Source organism: Rhinopithecus roxellana, chromosome 21 (assembly GCF_007565055.1).
Source record: "Rhinopithecus roxellana isolate Shanxi Qingling chromosome 21, ASM756505v1, whole genome shotgun sequence".
Lineage (NCBI taxonomy): Eukaryota > Metazoa > Chordata > Mammalia > Primates > Cercopithecidae > Rhinopithecus > Rhinopithecus roxellana.
The window spans coordinates 43,332,005-43,351,902 of record NC_044569.1 but is presented as its reverse complement, the minus strand read 5'-3'; the positions used below and the strand labels follow the sequence as shown (position 1 = coordinate 43,351,902).

The 19,898-nt window shown below is 41.4% G+C and overlaps 1 protein-coding gene and 1 non-coding gene across 3 annotated transcripts in view; both read right to left on the bottom strand.

The window, feature by feature from the left end:
* Positions 1-13,546, bottom strand: part of MBD2 (methyl-CpG binding domain protein 2) — a 69,199-nt gene extending 55,653 nt beyond the window's left edge. Inside the window, exon 1 of one of the 2 annotated variants that reach the window (XM_010375358.2) lies at positions 12,773-13,546. In XM_010375358.2, the coding sequence (XP_010373660.2) occupies positions 12,773-13,317 (545 nt within the window). In that variant the 5' untranslated portion in view covers positions 13,318-13,546. The remainder of the gene's footprint in view (positions 1-12,772) is intronic. The other variant, XM_030925914.1, reaches the window with a different exon arrangement.
* On the bottom strand, positions 11,028-11,156 carry LOC115895569. The gene has a single exon (XR_004055761.1). It is a non-coding gene; the product is annotated as a small nucleolar RNA SNORA30/SNORA37 family (small nucleolar RNA).
* Positions 13,547-19,898: the final 6,352 nt, after the last annotated feature.

Here is a 19,898-nt window from a genome sequence, read left to right as displayed (position 1 = left end):
TTTACTACAATGCACCATCCTCAGCACTCCTCTACAGCTTGTCCCTGATAGATTTTATCTACTCTTATTTTATTCATATCTACCATGTCTGATCACTTTCTAAGTGATCACCTTTAAACCCAGCCTTCCTTTCCATTGCCACTGCCCAAATCGTCTGCATCACCTCAGGTCTAAATCATCATGATAAGTTAATTTTGCTAGTCTCTTTGCATTCTACACTATCCACATGGCCCTTCCTAAAACACCACTTTGACCACAGCTCTGGCTTAACAGCTTTCAGTGGACTTTTACCCCATTAGCAAAAAAGAGAGCCAAACATCTTAGGCCTGCGTTTTAGATCCTTTTTCCTATGGCCTCACCGCTTTTTTTTCATTTTTTTTTTGAGATGGAGTCTCGCACTGTCGCCCAGGCTGGAGTGCAGAGGTGGGATCTCAGCTCACTGCAACCTCCACCTCCTGGCTTCAAGCGATTTTCCTGCCTCAGCCTCCCAAGTAGCTGGGATTACAGGAGCCCACTACCATGCCCAGCTAATTTTTTGTATTTTAGAGACGGGGTTTCTCTATGTTGGTCCTATGGCCTCCTCTTAACCTTTCAACCCTACTTTCCACTCTTACCTAGTGACCTTTGCTCCAGCCATATTGGTTGAATCACTCTATTCTGAATAGTCTAAATGGCTTCCACAGTTTTTTGCAAGAACCATATCTTTTACTTGGTCCATAATGCATGATGCTATGCCCAGTCTCCAAGAGCCCAGAAATACCAATCCACCTTATATACTACCTCTTCCATAAAGCCTTCACAGAACCCAGTAATAGGAATTTTCTTTCCTCTGAACCCATATAGTAATTATTGCCTATGTTACGCAAATAGTCATGAACTGCCTGTTGGCCTCATTCTAGCTTTGAAGCACTGAGTTCTACATTGCTAGAAAATTTTCACAAGTTAAATCTTCTCAAATAGCATATTGAATACTTACTTATGAATGAACTTATTCAATGTCTGATTTGCTTCAAATAATGAAGGTTGGGTCAGGAGTAGTAAATTGGGATAGGGATGAAATAAGATTGACCATGTGTTGACAAATTGTTTAAGCTGGGTAGTTCCCACTACTTTTGTATGTATGTAAGAAAATTTCTCTATTTTGTTTAAACATTAAGTATGCTAGCTGAAGATTTGCCCCCAAAATAGGAAAGCTTTTAAAAAATCAAGACTCTGGGCAAGTAAATTTGAGCATTAAAGAATATGCTGGTCAGGCAAAAAAGTGGCTCACACCTATAATCCCAGTACTTTGGGAGGCCGAGGTGGGCAGATCACTTAAGCCAGGAGTTCAAGACAAGCCTGGGCAAAAAAGGTGAAACTCAGCCTCTACAAAAAACACTAAAATTAGCCGAGCATGGTGGCACATGCCTGTAGTCCCAGCTACTCAGGAGGCTAAGGTGAGAGGATTGCTTGACCCTGGGAGGGCGACGCTGCAGTGAGCAATGATCACAACACTGCACTCCAGCCTGGGCAATAGAGCAAGACCCTGTCTCAAAACAAAAATTTAAAAAAAATTCCTTGGCAGTGGGATTGAGTGGGAAGGATGGGGGGGGGGGATTATTTTTAAAGTATGAATAAGGAAAAAATTTACTACAGTAAATTACTATAGCTAATAGTATTATCTCTATTTCAGGGATCCCTAAGCCCTAGCCCTGGACACTGATCATGGTCCGTTAAGAACCAGGAGGCACAGCAGGAGACGAGCATTACAGCCTGAGCTCTGCCTCCTGTCAAATCAGTGGCAGCTTTAGATTCTCATAGGAGCATGAACCCTATGGTGAACTGTGCATATGAGGAATCTAGGTTGCATGCTCCTTATGAGAATCTAACTAATGCCTGATTATCAGAGGTGGATCAGTTTCATCCCAAAACCATTCGGGATCCATGGAAAAACCGTCTTCCATAAAACTGGTCCCTGGTGCCAAAAAAGGTGGGGACCACTGCTCTATATCAGTTTGTTAAAAAATTAAAAACCAGGGTGTGCCACTAAAATGTGAAAAATGAACCATATGTAGAATTCTACCTAGTCTCATCCTTAAGGCATTTGCTTTCTGAAAAAGGAAAAAAAGAAAAACACTGGTTATTTTGGTTGAATTGGGGACTGGACACTGCTACAACACTTTCAGAAATTAAGTATGTTTGGGAATTATTTCAAAATATAACTGGGGAGAATGGGGTGAATACAGATAAAACAAGACAGGCCAGGAGTTGGTAACTGTTAAAACTGGATGATTATATAGGAACTCATTATACTTTTCCATCTATTTTTGCCTATGTCTGAACTTTTCCATAATTAAAAGTGTGTGTAGGCCGGGCGCGGTGGCTCAAGCTTGTAATCCCAGCACTTTGGGAGGCCGAGGCGGGCGGATCACGAGGTCAGGAGATCGAGACCCTCCTGGCTAACACGGTGAAACCCCGTCTCTACTAAAAACACAAAAAACTAGCCGGGCGCGGTGGCGGGCGCCTGTAGTCCCAGCTACACGGAGGCTGAGGCGGGAGAATGGCGGGAACCCAGGAGGCGGAGCTTGCAGTGAGCCGAGATCGCGCCACTGCACTCCAGCCTGGGCGACACAGCGAGACTCCGTCTCAAAAAAAAAAGTGTGTGTATGTAGGTATATGTGTGTGTGTATACACATATATATCCTTACACATATATCTTACATATATACATACACACACATATTAGTATTTACTTAAACAAATATGCCCAAAAACCAGACTGGAAGCTACTACGTCAAAATTAATAGTGGTTCTCTTTTCTCTTCTCTTCTTCTCTCTCTTTCTTTCTTTCAACAACAAACATTGCCTGATAAAACAGTAGTTCTCTTTGGGACTATAATAATGACTGTCATTACTTCGCTATCCTCTTCTGTATTTTCCCAACTTTCCCACTGAGCATGGGTTACTTTTATAACCCATACATATTATATATATGTGTGTGTGTGTATATATATATATATATACATACTTTTTTTTTTGGGGGGGGGGGACAGGGTCTCGCTCTGTCGCCCAGGCTGGAGTGCAGTGGAGCAACTGTGGCTCACTACAGCCTTGAACTCTTCCACTGAAGGAATCCTCCTCCCACCTCAGCCTCCAGAGTAGCTGGGAGTATGGGCTCAGGCCAACATGCTCAGCTAATTAAAAAAAAAATTTTGTAGGGACAAAAGTCTCACTATGTTAGCCAGACTGGTCTGAAACTCCTGTCCTCAAGCAATCCTCCTGCTGGGATTACAGGTATGTGCCACCATACCTGACCCATAGATAATATATTTTTTAAGCTCTGGGGAACCTTTATAACCTAAGGTCTGCCCTAATCACATTCAAAATACAACAAAAGACAGTAAACCTTCACATAAATACCAAGCATGCACTTCTATTTCTGTTGGTTAATTAAAAGAAGAGAAAGGAGCTAACACTTTACTGATGCACTAACCACCTACACATGGCAAGCACATTTAATCTCAAAAAAATTCCACGAGGTAGAATTCTTTTATTATTTATTTATTTATTTATTTATGAGACAGAGTCTAGCTCTGTCACCCAGGCTAGAGTGCAGTGGTGCAATCTCGGCTCACTGCAAGCTCCACCTCCCAGGTTCACACCATTCTCCTGCCTCAGCCTCCAGAGTAGCTGGGACTACAGGCGCCCACCACTATGCCCAGCTAATTTTTTGTAATTTTTAGTAGAGATGGGGTTTCACTGTGTTAGCCAGGATGGTCTTGATCTCCTGACCTCGTGATCCGCCCGCCTTGGCCTCCCAAAGTGCTGAGATTAAAGGCATGAGCCACCGTGCCTGGCCTCCACGAGGTAGAATTCTTACACTAGATTTATAGTTGAGGAAATAAAGGCTTACAAAAACTTATCCATCCAAGATTAACACAGTAAAGCAAGATACAAGCCCAAATCTTTTGACTCAAAAGTTCCCATTGTTTATTCTAAACCAGGACAACCGAAGTGTAGTCTATGCGCACACATACTGGTCCTCAAATACTTAAGCCCGCAAGTGTAAGGAAAGCATTTGGAAACTGTTACGGTAACTTGACAGGGTAAGTTTATGTGACTCAGGAATCTGGTAGTAAAAAGTTGCAACATGTTTTTTGTATATCCACTTTTACTTCATTTTTCTCTTCTTTTTTAATACAGACCACTCTACTTTCAAGATACTGTAACAAATGCTTCACATTTATAGCAAAAGAAAAAATAAATTAGTTAAAATTAGATAGAAACATAGGCTTCCAAGATGATACAAAAGCAATTTCTGAAGATATGTTTTTTTCTTTTTTTTTTTTTTTGAGATGGAGTCTCCCTCTGCTGCCAGGCTGGAGTGCAGTGGCACGATCTCAGCTAGCTGCAATCTCCAACTCCCTGGTTCAAGTGATTCTCCTGCCTCAGCCTCCCAAGTAGCTGGGATTACACGTGCATGCCATCATGCCCAGCTAATTTTTGTATTTTTAGTAGAGAAGGGGTTTCACCATGTTGGTCAGGCTGGTCTCGATCTCCTGACCTCGTGATCTGCCTGCCTCGGCCTCCCAAAGTGCTGGGACTACAGGTGTGAGCCACCGCGCCCCGCCTTTTTCTTTTTTTTTCTATTTATTTTTATTTTTTATTTATTTTTATTTTTTATTTTCTTGAGATGGAGTTTTGCTCGTTGCCCAGTTTGGAGTACAATGGCGTGACCTCAGCTCACTGCCAACTCCGCCTCCCAGGTTCAAGCGACTCTCCTGCCTCAGCCTCCTGAACAGCTGGGATTACAGGCACCCGCCATCACGCCCAGCTAATTTTTTCTTATATTTCTTAGTAGAGATGGAGTTTCACCATGTTGGTCAGGCTGGTCTCGAACTCCTGACCTCAGGTGATCCACCCACCTCAGCCTCCCAAAGTGCTGGAATTATAGGCGTGAGCCACCATACCCAGCCCTTGTAGATTTTTTCAAGCAAAATATAAAAGAATTTTAATATTAAAAATGAAATCAAAAGTCCTATAAATCATATTAGACCTAAAAGCCTATAGGTAATATATATACATCAACACTACACATATACAAGTTTGAGGAAAAAAATTACATTTACTTCAGCTATTCAATATTTGCTTATCTGATTTAGTGCAAGGCAGGATGCTGGTAATTGCAGGGGACATAAAACAGCCCCTATAAGGGCAGGCAGGCCTATGTACACAGCCAGATTAACCGCAAGTTTTTTGATTAATAGAGAAATGTATTTACTATTTGCTTCATTTAACAAGGATTTATCAAAAATGTTCCATATTATACCTGGGACTGTGCTGGATACTGAAGATTCAAAAATGAATCAGATGCAGCTCCTGACCTTGAGGAGGTTCAGAATCTCATGGGCAACAAAGACTTGCCAGCTATTTCTTAAAGCAAATGTGGTAAGAGTTAACAGAATTATACTCAAATGCCATAGGAGCTTCCCATTTCTGCTAGGGGACTCTACAAAAGGCTTTTTAAAAGAGATGAATGCCTATTAAAAAGAATTTTAGCGACATTCATCCTTGCTTATCTATCCATTCTTCCACTGTAAAAATAACAAAGAAAAGAATACCAAGATACAGCATTTAACAAAAAATCTTCAAAAGGGGATGATGGGCCAGGCACAGTGTCTCATGCCTGTAATCTCAGCATTCACATGCCTGTAATCTTAGCATTTTGGGAGGCCAACAAGGCAGGCGGATCACCTGAGTTCAGGACTTCAAGACCAGCCTGGCCAACATGGTGAAATCCCATCTACTAAAAATACAAAATTAGCCAGGCATGATGGCACGTGCCTGTAATCCCAGCTATTTGGGAGGCTGAGGCAGGAGAATCACTTGAACCCAGGAGGCAGAGGGTGCAGTGAGTGGAGATCATACCACTGCACTCCAGTCTAGGCAACAAGAGCAAAACTCCATCTCAAAATAAAATAAAATAAAATAGGGGGATGATGTTCTTCCTCACATCTGTAAAACACTCAATTATTCCTGAGAAGTCCTAAGTGTTCAACTTTAAAATCTAATTTTAAGTTTTAGTATTTATATTCACATAGAGTTTATGTACACCAAGTTCTCAAAATGAGTTTGAATTTGTATTATACTGAGAAAGAAGACAGGACAAAATCATGAAATCTGCAGATATTATTCAAACTTCATTCTATTCCATAATTTTATTCTCCTTCCTTGGGAAGTTTTAGTTTTTAGAAGTTCTGATAAAATTAAGTAAAACATCATATTACAAAATTTTCCCCATCATTTCTCACTGGAAATGGCAAAGAACAATGAAAGATCAATACACAAGAGCTGTAAGAGGCATTAAGATTCCCAGCCAAACACTAAATCCAGGAAGAGTTTATCGTTTATTTCTAATTCATCACGGAAGTCTTGAGAAGATTTTAAACATGAGTGAAAGAGTTATGAACTTCTATGAGCCCCACGATAGAATCTAAAAAACAAAATCAAAAAAAGCATCACTTCCTTTAAAATTCGATTAAAACTAAATTATGAAAAAATGACTGTATATCTCATTAATAACATTTTTAAAAGCAATGTGAAAAAAAACTACCAATTTCTGTTGGAGACTATTTTTAGAATGTATATGCATCAGTTCCTTTGAGCTATGTATTTCCTCTAATACAGGTATTGTGGGTGTTGGGGCAGGTGAGACTTTGCATGCCAGATTCTAAAAATCAGATGCAGGACAGACAGCAACGCCGCACCCTAACAAAAATTCCTTTGGCGTCTCACAAAAAGATGTGATAGTACAGCTAAGGAAGATGTCTCAGAGCATAATCTCCACCACACCTATGTCTTTCATTTCTGGATGCAGGCTTCAATCACACAACATCAAGAGAAAAGACTAAAAGCAAGACAAACTTTCTATTATGCAATTAAGCTCTTAATAAATAATGCATTTCTTTCTTTCCTCCAACCAGAGATTTTTAAAAAATTGATCTGTAGGGTGTATTTCAACTGTATCTCAAACCTCAATATCTGAGAAATAACAGGGTAATCCTAGGTTGAACATTTATCAAAGAGAGAATATTTTTGAACAAATTGATCACTTTTATTACCCAGAACAATACTGCTTAAATTATGTGGATTTATTACTTTTTTTTTCCCCTCCAGGATTATATAAAGCTGGAGGGTTATACTTTGGTACAATAGCTTCACTATCAAATAGGATTTAAAATTTACCCTTTGACATCTTCAGGATACAAGTGTAATAGTAAATAATCACATTATTTTAACGGCACACTAAGCCCAATAAAGTAGATTAGACATGGGGTGTTGTAATATTTGAGAATACAAGTAGGGATCTCTATGCCGTGCAACAGAGCATGGTGGTTAGGAGTTCTGAGGTTAAACCACCCGCTTCAGGATTGTAAATTTGCACTTACCAGCTATACAACCCCAAGCACGCTACTTCCCTTTGCTAACTCCCCATCTGTAAAATGGAGATAATTGTACCTATGTTTCATAGGGTTATAAGAATCCAATATGATAGGCCGGGCGCGGTGGCTCACGCCTGTAATCCTAGCACTTTGGGAGGCTGAGGTGGGCGGATCACAAGGTCAGGGGTTCAAGACCAGCCTGACCAACATAGTGAAACCTCGTCTCTACTAAAAATACCAAAATCAGCCGGGCGTTGTGGTGTGCACCTGTAATCCCAGCTACTCAGGAGGCTGAGGTAGGAGAATCACTTGAACCCAGGAGGCAGAGGTTGCAGTGAGCTGAGATTGCGCCATTGCACTCCAGCCTAGGCAACAAAGTGAGACTTCGTCTCAAAAAAAAAAAAAAAATGACAATTCATGTAAAGCATTTAGCAAAATAATACTAACAGCTGCCAAAATTCTGAGAGCTGTAACACAAATACACATAGAATTAAGGCACAGAAGACCCTACACTACTTTACCCTATGTTACACAGTCGATGAAATTCAAATGCCAGTTTCTCACTTGTGTCTGTGCACTGAGCATCCTATTTACCATTTTCACTGTATCTCTAATATTCAAAATCCCAGAGAAAGGTTTTCTGCAGTACCCTCACATTGATGATGAAAACTAGAAACTACAAAATGTGTAGCCTTATTAATAAAATATCTCAACCAATTTTATCCCAACACACCACCACAGGAACAGAAATAAAGCAAAAAAACTACGAAGTCATTTTAAGGCTTGTTTTACAAAATGTTAGGTGGAATATCAATTGATAAATCCTTATTTAGCACCTGTGTGTTCAGCATTGTGTCGAGGGGAAAAACAGCTATGTGAGAAAGCCACAAGTTCTAAGTAAATGAATATGAGAGTTATACAAGAGACACCAAGTTTAACTACATAGGAATAATGAGAAAGAGGACAATATCAGAAAAGGCTTTTTACTGAAAGCCAAGAAGACTAACTCAAATATGTAAGAACTGTGACAATGGTCACATTCCTTACCTGGGTCCACTCAGTCAGTTTTCTACAGAGCCTACATGGAGGGTCCATTTGTTTTTTGTTTGTTTGTTTTTAAAGGCAAACCAAAATGAGGGGAGGAGCATGGTTGAACCTCAGTGATTGAGAATTCATGCTCTTGAAGCATCATACTAGTCTTTAGCAACAAATGGCGCACGCACGCACACACACACACACACACACACACATTTTTGAGACTGTGTTTCACTCTGTCGCCCAGGCTGCAGTGCAGTGGCGTGATCTCGCCTCCCTGCAAGCTCCACCTCACAGGTAGCTGGGACAACACGCCTATCTCCTGCCTCAGCCTCCAGAGCAGCTGGGACTACAGGCGTCCACCACCACGCCTGGCTAATTTTTTTGTATTTTTAGTAGAGACAGGGTTTCACCGTGTTAGCCAGAATGGTCTCAATCTCCTGACCTCTTGATCCACCCGCCTCAGCCTCCCAAAGTGCTGGGATTACAGGCATGAGCCACGGCGCCCAGCCTAGACATGATTTTTTAAAAAGGGCAGGAGAGGGCTACTAAACAAAGACTATGTGAGGAAGAAAATGCAAGCAACTAGAAATGACAGGAGTCAAGAAGACAAGTTAGAAAATTACTGTTCAAATAATGGTTTCAAATGATGGCAACAAACTTTTTCAGAAAATACACCAATGGATCCAGTCAAACCACACCCTTTTAAACAAACACACTGGATGATAATATATGAACCGCCACAACACTATCAGTAATCCTGACAGAAGGCATAATTATATTGCTTAACTGGCAACTAGGGCACTCCTTCCTATTAGAACTTGGCAGTTTCAAAAAAGCAGCCAAAAAACACACTACCAAAATTTGAGGCTTTCTCGATGAGCTTAATTTCAGTCCAATTAATAAGTGCCTGCCACACCCTACATTAACAGGCACAGATTTGTTTAAATTAATCTCCCCAGGGGCAGGCTAATTCAGGGGTTAGTATTATTAGAATCTGTGTGAACAACTGGGTGCAGGTGTTCACATTACCAACAGGAGAATTAACTCTTAATCCACTTTTAGCAGATAGTCGGTGTTCGGTGAACTAATGGAATTTTTAAAGGGTGGAGTATACATGGGGACACTAATATGTAAAGCAGTGACACTGTAAGCTGAAAAATAATTTGTCTTTCTTTACAATAAGTGACTGCCATCATTCATCACAAAAAGCTACAGTCAAATTACTGTATCACAATCATCATATTATGCTACATACATGTATCTTACTGCCTCAGAATGTAACCTTTCAGAAGAAAAACAAGACTGGTTGTTTTAACAATCCTGCAAAGTAACTGAACCTCTGTAGACAGTAAATAAACAGCAGACAATGCTCCTTTAGGCCCTGAATGAAACAGGTTTGGCACAAATCTGTTCAATGTGTCCTTTCCATTTTACATAAATAAGTAAAAGGCAAATCATAGAGAGTAACTACCACTATACTGGCTTGCGACTTGCCTTAAGATGCATTTATTTAGAAAGTTTGTTTTAAATTGATCATATGGGGGGGGCTTGATAGCTCACGCCTGTAATCCCAGCACTTTGGGAGGCCCAGGCGGGCAGATCACGAGGTCAGGAGATCGAGACCATCCCGGCTAACACGGTGAAACCCCGTTTCTACTAAAAAATACAAAAAATTAGCCGGGCGTGGTGGCAGGCGCCCACCTACTCAGGAGGCTGAGGCAGGAGAATGGCAAACCCGGGAAGCAGAGCTTGTAGTGAGCCGAGATCACACCACTGCACTCCAGCCTGGGTGACAGAGCAAGACTACGTCTCAAATAAAAAAAAACAACTTATTAAATTTGTATTTAAAAATTTAATGGCCAGGCCTGGTGGCTCACGCCTGTAATCCCAGCACTTTGGGAGGCCGAGGTGGGTGGATCACAAGGTCAGGAGTTCGACACCAGCCTGGCCAATACGGTGAAACCCTGTCTCTACTAAAAATACAAAAATTAGCCAGGCATGGTGGCAGGCACCTGTAGTTCCAGCTACTTGGGAGGCTGACGCAGAAGAATCACTTGAACCCGAGAGGTGTTCAAATTTAACATCAGAAAATTTACAACACATTCAAGAAAATGTTAAGTGGCCACAAATCCAAATGAGCACTACAACAATCTGATTTCTTGAAATAACTCTTCCAACTACAAGAAAAACCAACAAACAAAAACCTTTGCAATACCCAAAGTTAGTCTGAATACATCATCCCAAAACCAAACAAACCAAATCCCAGGAGAACTACCATAGAGAGTAAAATTCAAAGTTTAAGATGGTCTACTGTGAACAGACTAGTCATCTATTCCTGAAGGAGTTCAATCACAGACACAGAATAATCTTGTCAAATATAACTGCCTACAAGACATCAGCACATAGTTCACAGGTTATGAAGACTGCCTGCTTAGAAAGAAAACAGAATGCTCTGTTAATGAAAGAATACTAGAAAACGGACAATTATGAACAGCACTAAATGAAACTAATGAACTTGAGAGGACTAATCTTTTTTTAACCACAATAACTTTTTTTTTAATCAGAAGAAATTGTCCCATTGAATGACAGCTGCCACTGGTACAGTCCCAGGGCAAAGATGCCATCAAAGGTTTTCTCTTAGCACCAGCTACCAAATCCTGGCCCCATAGCCTGAGGGAGGACCTGTGAAAGTGCTCACAATAACTTTCTAACCATTAAATCAAATATTTAATGATGAGGAAATACAAACCAAGACTATCACATTTTTTCTTTTTTCTTTTTTTTTCTTTAAAGAGACGGGGTTTCACTCTATCGCCCAGGCACAATCATAGGTTACTGCAGCCTCGAACTCGGGGACTCAAGAGATTCTCTCGCCTCAGTCCCGTGAGTAACTGGGACCACAGGCGAATATCACCTTCATATATTTAAAATAAGTCCTCCATTTTATCATATGAGGTTTCAAGATGAGGGTCCAGATCAAGTGGAAAACTAAGTTCTAATGAAACATCACTCTTATTTTGTTTTTTAGCTGAGGTGAAGTGAACTCACTACAACTACTCATCCATATATAGCAACCATCAGGAATGTGTTCGTATTTACATGCTGCACAAGCAGTGATCACATTCTTGTGTGTGCGTATGTGTGTATACATGCGTATGTACATTTCTTTAACCTTTTCAATCTAGTTAAAAGTATTTTCAGTTCATAAGCATGGTATGTGTACAGACACATTTTCCCAGAACTTCTTGTAGAGGACAGGAAATCCTTCATAACATTATTACAATAGCTAAATGACAATTGTCTCCAATAGCCATATACATTCACTGAAAAATGCTTCAATCACTCCACAAACACGTATCTCCAAACTACTGAATACAAGTTTATATTATCTTCTATCAATAGGATGGCTTATTACAAAATTTAGTAAATGTGTATTAAGTCCACGGATGTCAACTGCCATAGGCACTTTCTTGAGCTTACTGGGTCACACAAACTAAAGACATGAGCGGCATGACCACGGCAGTGCAAGATCACATTAAGGTGAAAAACCTTGAATCATGTAAAACAGGATGTCTCAACCTCAGCACAGGTGACATTTTGGGCCAGATCATTCTTTGTTGTGGGAGCTTCTTCGTATTATCGAATATGTAGCAGCATCTCTGGCCTCTACCCACTAGATGCCAGTATCACACCCTCCCCAGGTGTGAGAACCGAAAATGTCTCCAGACATTGACAAATGTTCCCTGGGGAGCAAATTTTGGTCTAGGAATCTAAAAACTTAGTACAGTGTGTCAGTTTCAAAAGAGTATATTCTGCAAAACCAAGGAAGTTCCAAAACAACTTCAGGCATTCCAAATAGCTGCTTTATACAAAACTTTCTTGGATGAAGTAAATGAAACCTTGTTACTGGAGATAGCTAATTCTTCCACATGTGCATGATTAAACACTTGTGATGATGAATCTGGGACAGGCTGGGACAGGAGCCAACAGTGACTGGGTTTTATAGTTTCGATGAATTACACCTCCTTTTAACCCTTCAGTGGACTAACCATCCCTGCCAGGGTAACCCTTTCTTCGCCAACCATATTCCCTGACGCCTTCCACATAAGACTCACTCCTGCGGGCCCTCACCTTTTGACACTGCCTCCCACCGCACTGGGGTCAACTCTCACCCAAGAGTTCCGCCACCTTCCACCACCAAACCAGCTTGTCCTTGCCAGATGCCCCCAGGGCCCCAGCTCTCATCCTGGCATACCCTGTCCAAGCCCGCTCTTGACCCCTGACCCCGCCACCCCCTCCCCCCAGGGAGATACCTGAAGTAGTAGACATCGCTCTTGCCAGCACTTAGCCCAGATTTTCGGATCACTTCCTCCTTCTTCCATCCGGGGGGGAGGGCCGGGCAGTCCATCCTCTTCCCGCTCTCCGTGGCCCGGGGTCCCCTGGGCCCCGGCCCCGCGCTCCCCGACGGGAAAGGGACCGGCTCCCGCCGGGGGGCGCCGCCGCCACCGCTGCCGCCGCCGCCGCCGCAGCCGCCGCCGTCGCCGCCAAGGCCGCTGCCGCCACTCGGGGGACGGCCGCGGCCCCGGCCCCGGCCCCGGCCCCGTCCCCGGCCACGGCCCCGGCCCCGGCCACGGCCACAGACGCCGCCGCCCCGGCCCGCCTGCTTCCACCGCCCCCGGCCACGGCCGCCGCCCCGAGCGCCTTCCCTGCGCACGCCGCTCACCGGGGACGGGGCGAGCGCGCTGCCCTGGCCCCCCTGCTCTATGGCGGAGTCGCCGCCAGCGCCGCTGCCGCCCGCCGCGCTCTCCCCCTCCTCCTGCTCCGGGCAGCAGCGGCCTCCCCCCGGGTGCGCGCGCATCCAGCCCCCTCCCCAGCCGGCGCTGCGCTTCTTCCGTAACCGAGCCCTTGGAATCCCGGAGACCCGCCCCGCCCGCAGCGCGGCGCGCGGGGAACGCGCGCAAGCATCATAGAGCGGGAGCGCACAGAGCGGCCCTCCTGCCCGGGGCGTGGCCCCGGCCACCGCCTCTTAGGTCCTCCAAGCGCTCTGGGCGGCCATCTTGTCTCCACCTCCTCGGGGCCACGCCCCCTGCCGCGCTTTTCCGGCCCGGGCCCCCACTGGGCGCGCGGAGCCGGGGAGGTTGGTCAGGCTAGTCACCAGCTGGAGGTGTCATAGTGACTGTGGTCAGTTTGTTTCATACGGGGTAATCTCCACCATTATGTGATTTTACCTATGTTTGCTTCCCCATTAATGAATAACAAGCAAAATAGATCTTATATACTCACTAACTCGGCTATTCATTTAAGGGGATGATAGCCCCTTTTCCCGCCTCTCTGCACAAAGCTTGCAGGGGAGCTTATACTGAAGGAATGAAGCAAAGTGTCCCATTCGCGGAATACCAGTGCACCTCCTGAGCCTGGCTTCAGAGCCATTGACAGATTCTCCTTGAACCTTGTAAGGATGTAGGAAGGAAAATGATAACTTGGAATATGCCCATGAGTCAGATGTGGCTTACCTCTATATTCTTCTTAGAGTGACTAGAATCCCTAAACCCATCTAGCAATTTCCAGATGTCTTTGTCTAATACAAAAATCAATGGCCTTTTATTTGGTAAATATTCCCTTATGTTGAAAGTCCAGCCTAACCTACCGTCACAAGCCTTTCGGAAACTGTGCGGGATTCTTTTCGGTCATCCAACTCATCATCCAAGAATGATTTTAAAGCATAATGACAAATCGATTAAGGAAACTGATTTGAATTTTAGAAATGCATATTTTCTATAAGTTGTTGAACATTTATACAAGTGTGCTATTGAAATTCAAGATAACATATTATGAAATGTTTGGAAGACTGAAAAATGTAAAGCACATGTTATCAGCCTGATGATAAGCTATCTTGGGTTTCTGTACTTATATGACCTAAAAACAAGGACCAAGTTTAACGTATAGAAAAAGTTGATTAATATAAAGAAACGAAAATCGAAAATTAATTTGGTTTATCTTTGCAGTATATGCAAACATTAACTCATACACACGAACTTGTCTGTCTCTAAACCTGACCCTAGTCTTCTTTTAATGTCCTTTAGTTGAAAGACACTAATTTATGGCTTCCTACAAGAAATTTAGAAATGTGAATCTAAAAATTCATCAAGTAAGTTCTGAGGAGAGAGATCAGTACTGGAGACATTCACATAGAAGTCGTTTGTGGCCAGGCGCGGTAGCTCACTTCTGTAATCCCAGCACTTTGGGAGGCCGAGGCCGGCGGATCGCGAGGTCTGGAGATAGAGACCATCCTGGCCAACGTGGTGAAACCCCGTCTCTACTAAAATACAAAAACTAGTTGGGCGTGGTGGCGTGCGCCTGTAATCCCAGCTACTTGGGAGGCTGAGGCAAGACAATTGCTTGAACACGGGAGGCGGAAGTTTCAGTGAGCCGAGATCGCGCCGCTGCACTCCAGCCTGGCAACCGAGCAAGACTGCGTCTCAAGAAAAAAAAGTCATTTGTGAAAGTGTCAATTGAAGGAGACCCTGCAAGTAAGTAAGATCTCCAAGGAAGGGCTTGCATGGTTAATAATAAAAGGAAAGAGGATAAAGAACTGAATCTTGAGGAATGCCAATACTTAAGGTTCCACTGAAGGAATAAAGGAAAAAAATGATATTAAAGTTTGTATGACATAAGAGAGTACTCTGATTTTCGCACATAATTGAAAATAAAGGGTAAACATGAACAAAAAATCTCAGTAGAAACGGTAATTGAGACAGGTGGTTGAGACAACAGATGGAAACAGGTATACTTTTGGAAAATTCTACCTTTTCATGCTGTGCTAACGAGGCTGTAGATCAAATGATATATTGGATACAAAAGCATTTTTTAAGAAATAAATCACAGGATTTTCGGGTCATTATTTTGACTTCTACTACCAGATTCCATTTGCTAAATCCCAGAAGATGTAGCCTAATATTCCCTCTGTTAAGAAAAACTTCATTTAGACATATCAAAAGCTTTTTGTTTACACTTGAACTTTTCTACTGTGATACCATAGAGCAAAGTAAAAAAAAAAAAAAAAACAGATAAAAATAAATGCTCTTATTTATTCTCCCACTAAAAGAAAAAAAAAAATACTCCAATTAGGGCAACAATAAATTCCAAAAGGGACTAGATTGAGATCGAAAACTGTTAAGAATAGACGCTAAATACCTGAGAGAGAGACCCCTTTGTTTCTCTTAAAATACTGGACAAATAATAAACCTTTTCTAATTCTAGGAAAATGCATTTTCTATCACTCCTCCAGGAAGCATAGCAACGTTGTTTTTCTTAGGTAGTAAAGTTGTGACCAAATTTTCAATTTGGTCTCTCTTACAATGGAGAAGGCTTGCTAACTTACCTTTTGGAAAAAGTGAAAGACAAAAGCAAGACAGGATCTGGTCCACTAAATGAACAAACAGAGATGTAACCACCTGTGATCTCTGCCTCCCAGGTATAAAGGCAGGTGCTAAAACACCAACTGTCACCCCTAGAAGACTATTCATTCTTTGATTTTTCCCTTTATTGTTTAGCAGGTAAAACTGGGTGAAGTTAAGCCATTAAAGAAAAAGTTGTTTTAAAGAAAGGTGTTAATCTGGATTTTTATTTTGAAAATTAGAACACATTCAGGTAATGAAACTTCGAAGAATATTAGGAGGTGAGACTGATTTTGAGAACTATATATTCTGTCAAATATATAACCTGCATTTAAATCTTTGAGTGTGATAAAATACCCAATAAAAGCAGGGGTTTTTTGTTTGTTTTTTTGTTTTGTTTGGTCTTTGTTTTTTGGGTTTTTGTTCGTTTGGTTGATTGGTTTACTGGGTTTGTTGTTGTTGTTGTTGTTGTTGTTGTTGTTATTGTTGTTGTTGTTTTGGCCTCCTGTGTGTAACTGGTACCACAGGTACATGCCACTACACCCAGCTAATTAAGACTTTTTTTTTTTTTTCTTTTTTGGTAGAGATGGGAGTCTCCCCCTATTGCCCAGGCGGATCTCAAACTCCTGGGCTCAAGCAATCCTCCCGCCCCACTTCCCAAAGCCCTAGGATTATGGGAGTGAGCCACCGCACCCAGCTAGAAAAACGTTTCAAATACTGGAAAACCTTACTTTTTTCAATGAACATTTTTGCATGAAGGAGTAACAGGGACTTTAGGATTTTTTTCTCTTAGACGCCAAACAGTAAGGTCAGAATTTATCAAGACATTACATAGGAGTAAGGGCACAGTGAGGGGGAAAAAATATTTTCCAGCACTAATTAACAGGTTTTATGATTCACTAGTTTGGCCCAACTACTGTTCTCACCTAATTCCCAGGCACAACATGTCACGAGGCCAAATGACACTTTCAAGTGCAAGAGCTTGTAGTATGAAGAGGGCAGAGATCACCTAGTAGCCATCAAGCAGGCCGTCCAGAGGCAAAACTCCTTATGTGAGGAATTTAGAAGTAATTAGGCTCCCCTATTATCTAAAGCTGGCGTCTGGGTCCAGGCTTCTTTCCCAAAAACTTGTAAGTAACTAAAATTTCTGCACGTCTCCCATGCATGCATGTCAAAACTCAGTGCAACCTTTGCTGACATTAAGACACCAAAATGTCTAAAAATGTAATCATTTATCATGACCTACGTGGTTAATATGGCCCAAATTCCCTTTAAGCTCCTGCTTTAAGGTCCATAAATATCCCTAAGGAAAATCCACTCATTCCTCTTTTGCTGAGGTGCCCTGCTGTACTCTTCTGCTGCATTGTTCTTTCTTTCTAATAAAACTTGCTTTTTCGAACCTGTGCTGTCTTCTGTAAATTCTTCTTACAACCCTATGACCCATGAGCCAACCACTTTCCGATGCCAGGGCTCTGACACCTCACCTGGCATAGTATAAATAAAGTTTCTTTTTGTTTGTTTTTTTGTGTTTTATAACCTTCCACTTGGAAAGACTACAGAGGAATCTTGCACTGCATAGTTCAAACTAAAACAAGAAAAGTTAATTATCTTAAAAGAAAGAGAAAACAAGAAGGGATAAATTTTGAACCGAGGGAAAACATTTAAGAAGTGTCTGATATTTTTAAAATTTCTGTCAGTTATTACATTTGTCATAAGTAAATGTTTAGGAATAAAGGATGGAGACATGCTTATTTTATTTAACTCCCCCCCCCCCAAAAAAGGACGGAAAACAAAACAGTGCAACCAGTAGAAAGAAAATGATCTTTAGGTTTTAGAGCCCTCAGATACCACTTAATATGCTGAACAGTGGTTTTTAACTTTAATTCTGGCTGCAAAACACCACAATGCTAGGACATGTGATACATCAGAAATGAGAGCTGACTACTCAGTTTGCAAGTGAGGGAGGAGTAGTCACTGAGTAAATCAGAAAATACATCTCACCAAAAGAGACTTTGTACCTAAAATGGCTTTCCCAAGTCCTCATGCATACCTCACGAGAGGCAAGGCAAAGACTAGAACTCCAGTCTCCTGACTCCAAGTTTAGAGGTTTGTCTGCTTTCACTGCCTGTCCCACCTTCAATGGCCTCTTCACTCTCCTGCTTGCTGCTACTTCAAATTGGAAAGAGATTGTCTGTTTCCACCCACACTCTCACCCCAACCTTCCATTTGGCTCATTTCTACTTATCTCTTAGGTTTCACCTTAGACATTACTTCATCCAAGTTGCCTTTTCTAACCTCCCCAGAAATTCCACTGCTGATTCAGTGCCCTCCAGGTTGTATACTCTGCACCACACTAGTATCCTCATCCATTTATTGTACTTTATTGAATTAGTTTTTAATTGTCTTTTGTCCCCCACCAGCCCATAAGGCACTTTTCATATTCACCATTGCATTCTCCGTGCCTATTACTGGACTTGCCGGGTACATGGGAAGGGTTCATTAGATAGCTGATGAATACATTGAATTAATACTTTTTTTTTTTTTTTTTTTTTTTTTGAGTCAGAGTTTCGCTCTTGTCACCCAGGCTGGAGTGCAGTGGTGCGATCTCAGCTCACAGCAACCTCCACCTCCTGAGTTCAAGAGATTCTCCCGCCTCAGGCTCCTGAGGAACTGGGATTACGGGCACCTGCCATCATGCTTGGCTAATTTTTGTATTTTTAGTAGAGACAGAGATTCACTATGTTGTCCAGACTGGTCTCAAACTCCTGACCTCAGGTTACCCTTTTGTAAAAATTATATAGTCTTAAAATAATGAGCAGCATATTTACTTCTCAATGAAAGTAAAATCACATGGATTATATAAAAAAGAAATTCACAGCTCGTCCAATCTTTGAAAAATTGAAAAGGTTTCCATGCCTAAGAGATATTTAACAATAAATTTTACTTTTTTTGTATAAATGTGGGGTACAAGTGCAATTTTGTTACATGCATTGATTGTGTAGTGATTGTCAGGGCTTTTAAGGTATCCATCAACCATATGATACACATTGTACCCATTAAGTAATTTGTCAGCAACCACCCTCCCCCACCCATCACTCTTCCAAATCCCCATTGTCTATTATTCCACACTCTATGTCCACATGTACGCAGTAGTTAACTCCCACTTATAAGTGAGAACAGTGATATTTGACTTTCTGTGTCTGGCTTGTTTTGCTTAAGATAATGACATCCAGTTCCATACATGTTGCTGCAAAAGACATGATTTCATTCTTATTTATGGCTGAATAGTATTCCATTGTGTATATATGCCACATTTTCTTCATCCAAACATCTGTTGATGGACACTTACATTGATTCCATATCTTTGCTATTGTGAATAGTGCTGCAATAAACATATGAGTATGGATATATTTTGGATATAATGATTTCTAATAATTTATTTAACTTTGGGTAGATAACCAGAATTTAACTTTATAGTAATTAAAAATGAGGCTTAAATTCATTTTACAAATATGTTTGATTATAAAAGTTATAATGTTTTCTTTAGTCTCTTCTACATCAACTTTAACTTGAACTGTTTATTAGCTCCTCAAAAATATTGGAGAATATATATCATAAAAGATAATCACAAAATGACTACTTCTAAAAACCTATTTCTGAATTGAAATATTTATCTGCATTCATGTTTCTGCTCATTTGACTTCAGATAATTTGACTCCTCCTAATAGTCTAAGTTACATATACTCACATGTGTCTTTCTATTTTGGAACCATCTACAAAGTTGTCAGGGTATTTTCTTTATGGCTTTGCTCATTTCTAATGGGCTCTAATCTGTAGTACTTTTCAGAATAGTTTAAAAACCTAATAGAGGACTCATGATTTAGCCCAGTGATCTTGTTCTGAAACACTTTCAGACTTTGTATTCCAAGTCGTTACATACCTCAAGACTCCCCAACAAGTTAATCACAATTATATACAATTGTACACAATTGCTTCTCTCCAGGCAGCTGTTATTATTGCCACATATCCTTCTACATAGCTT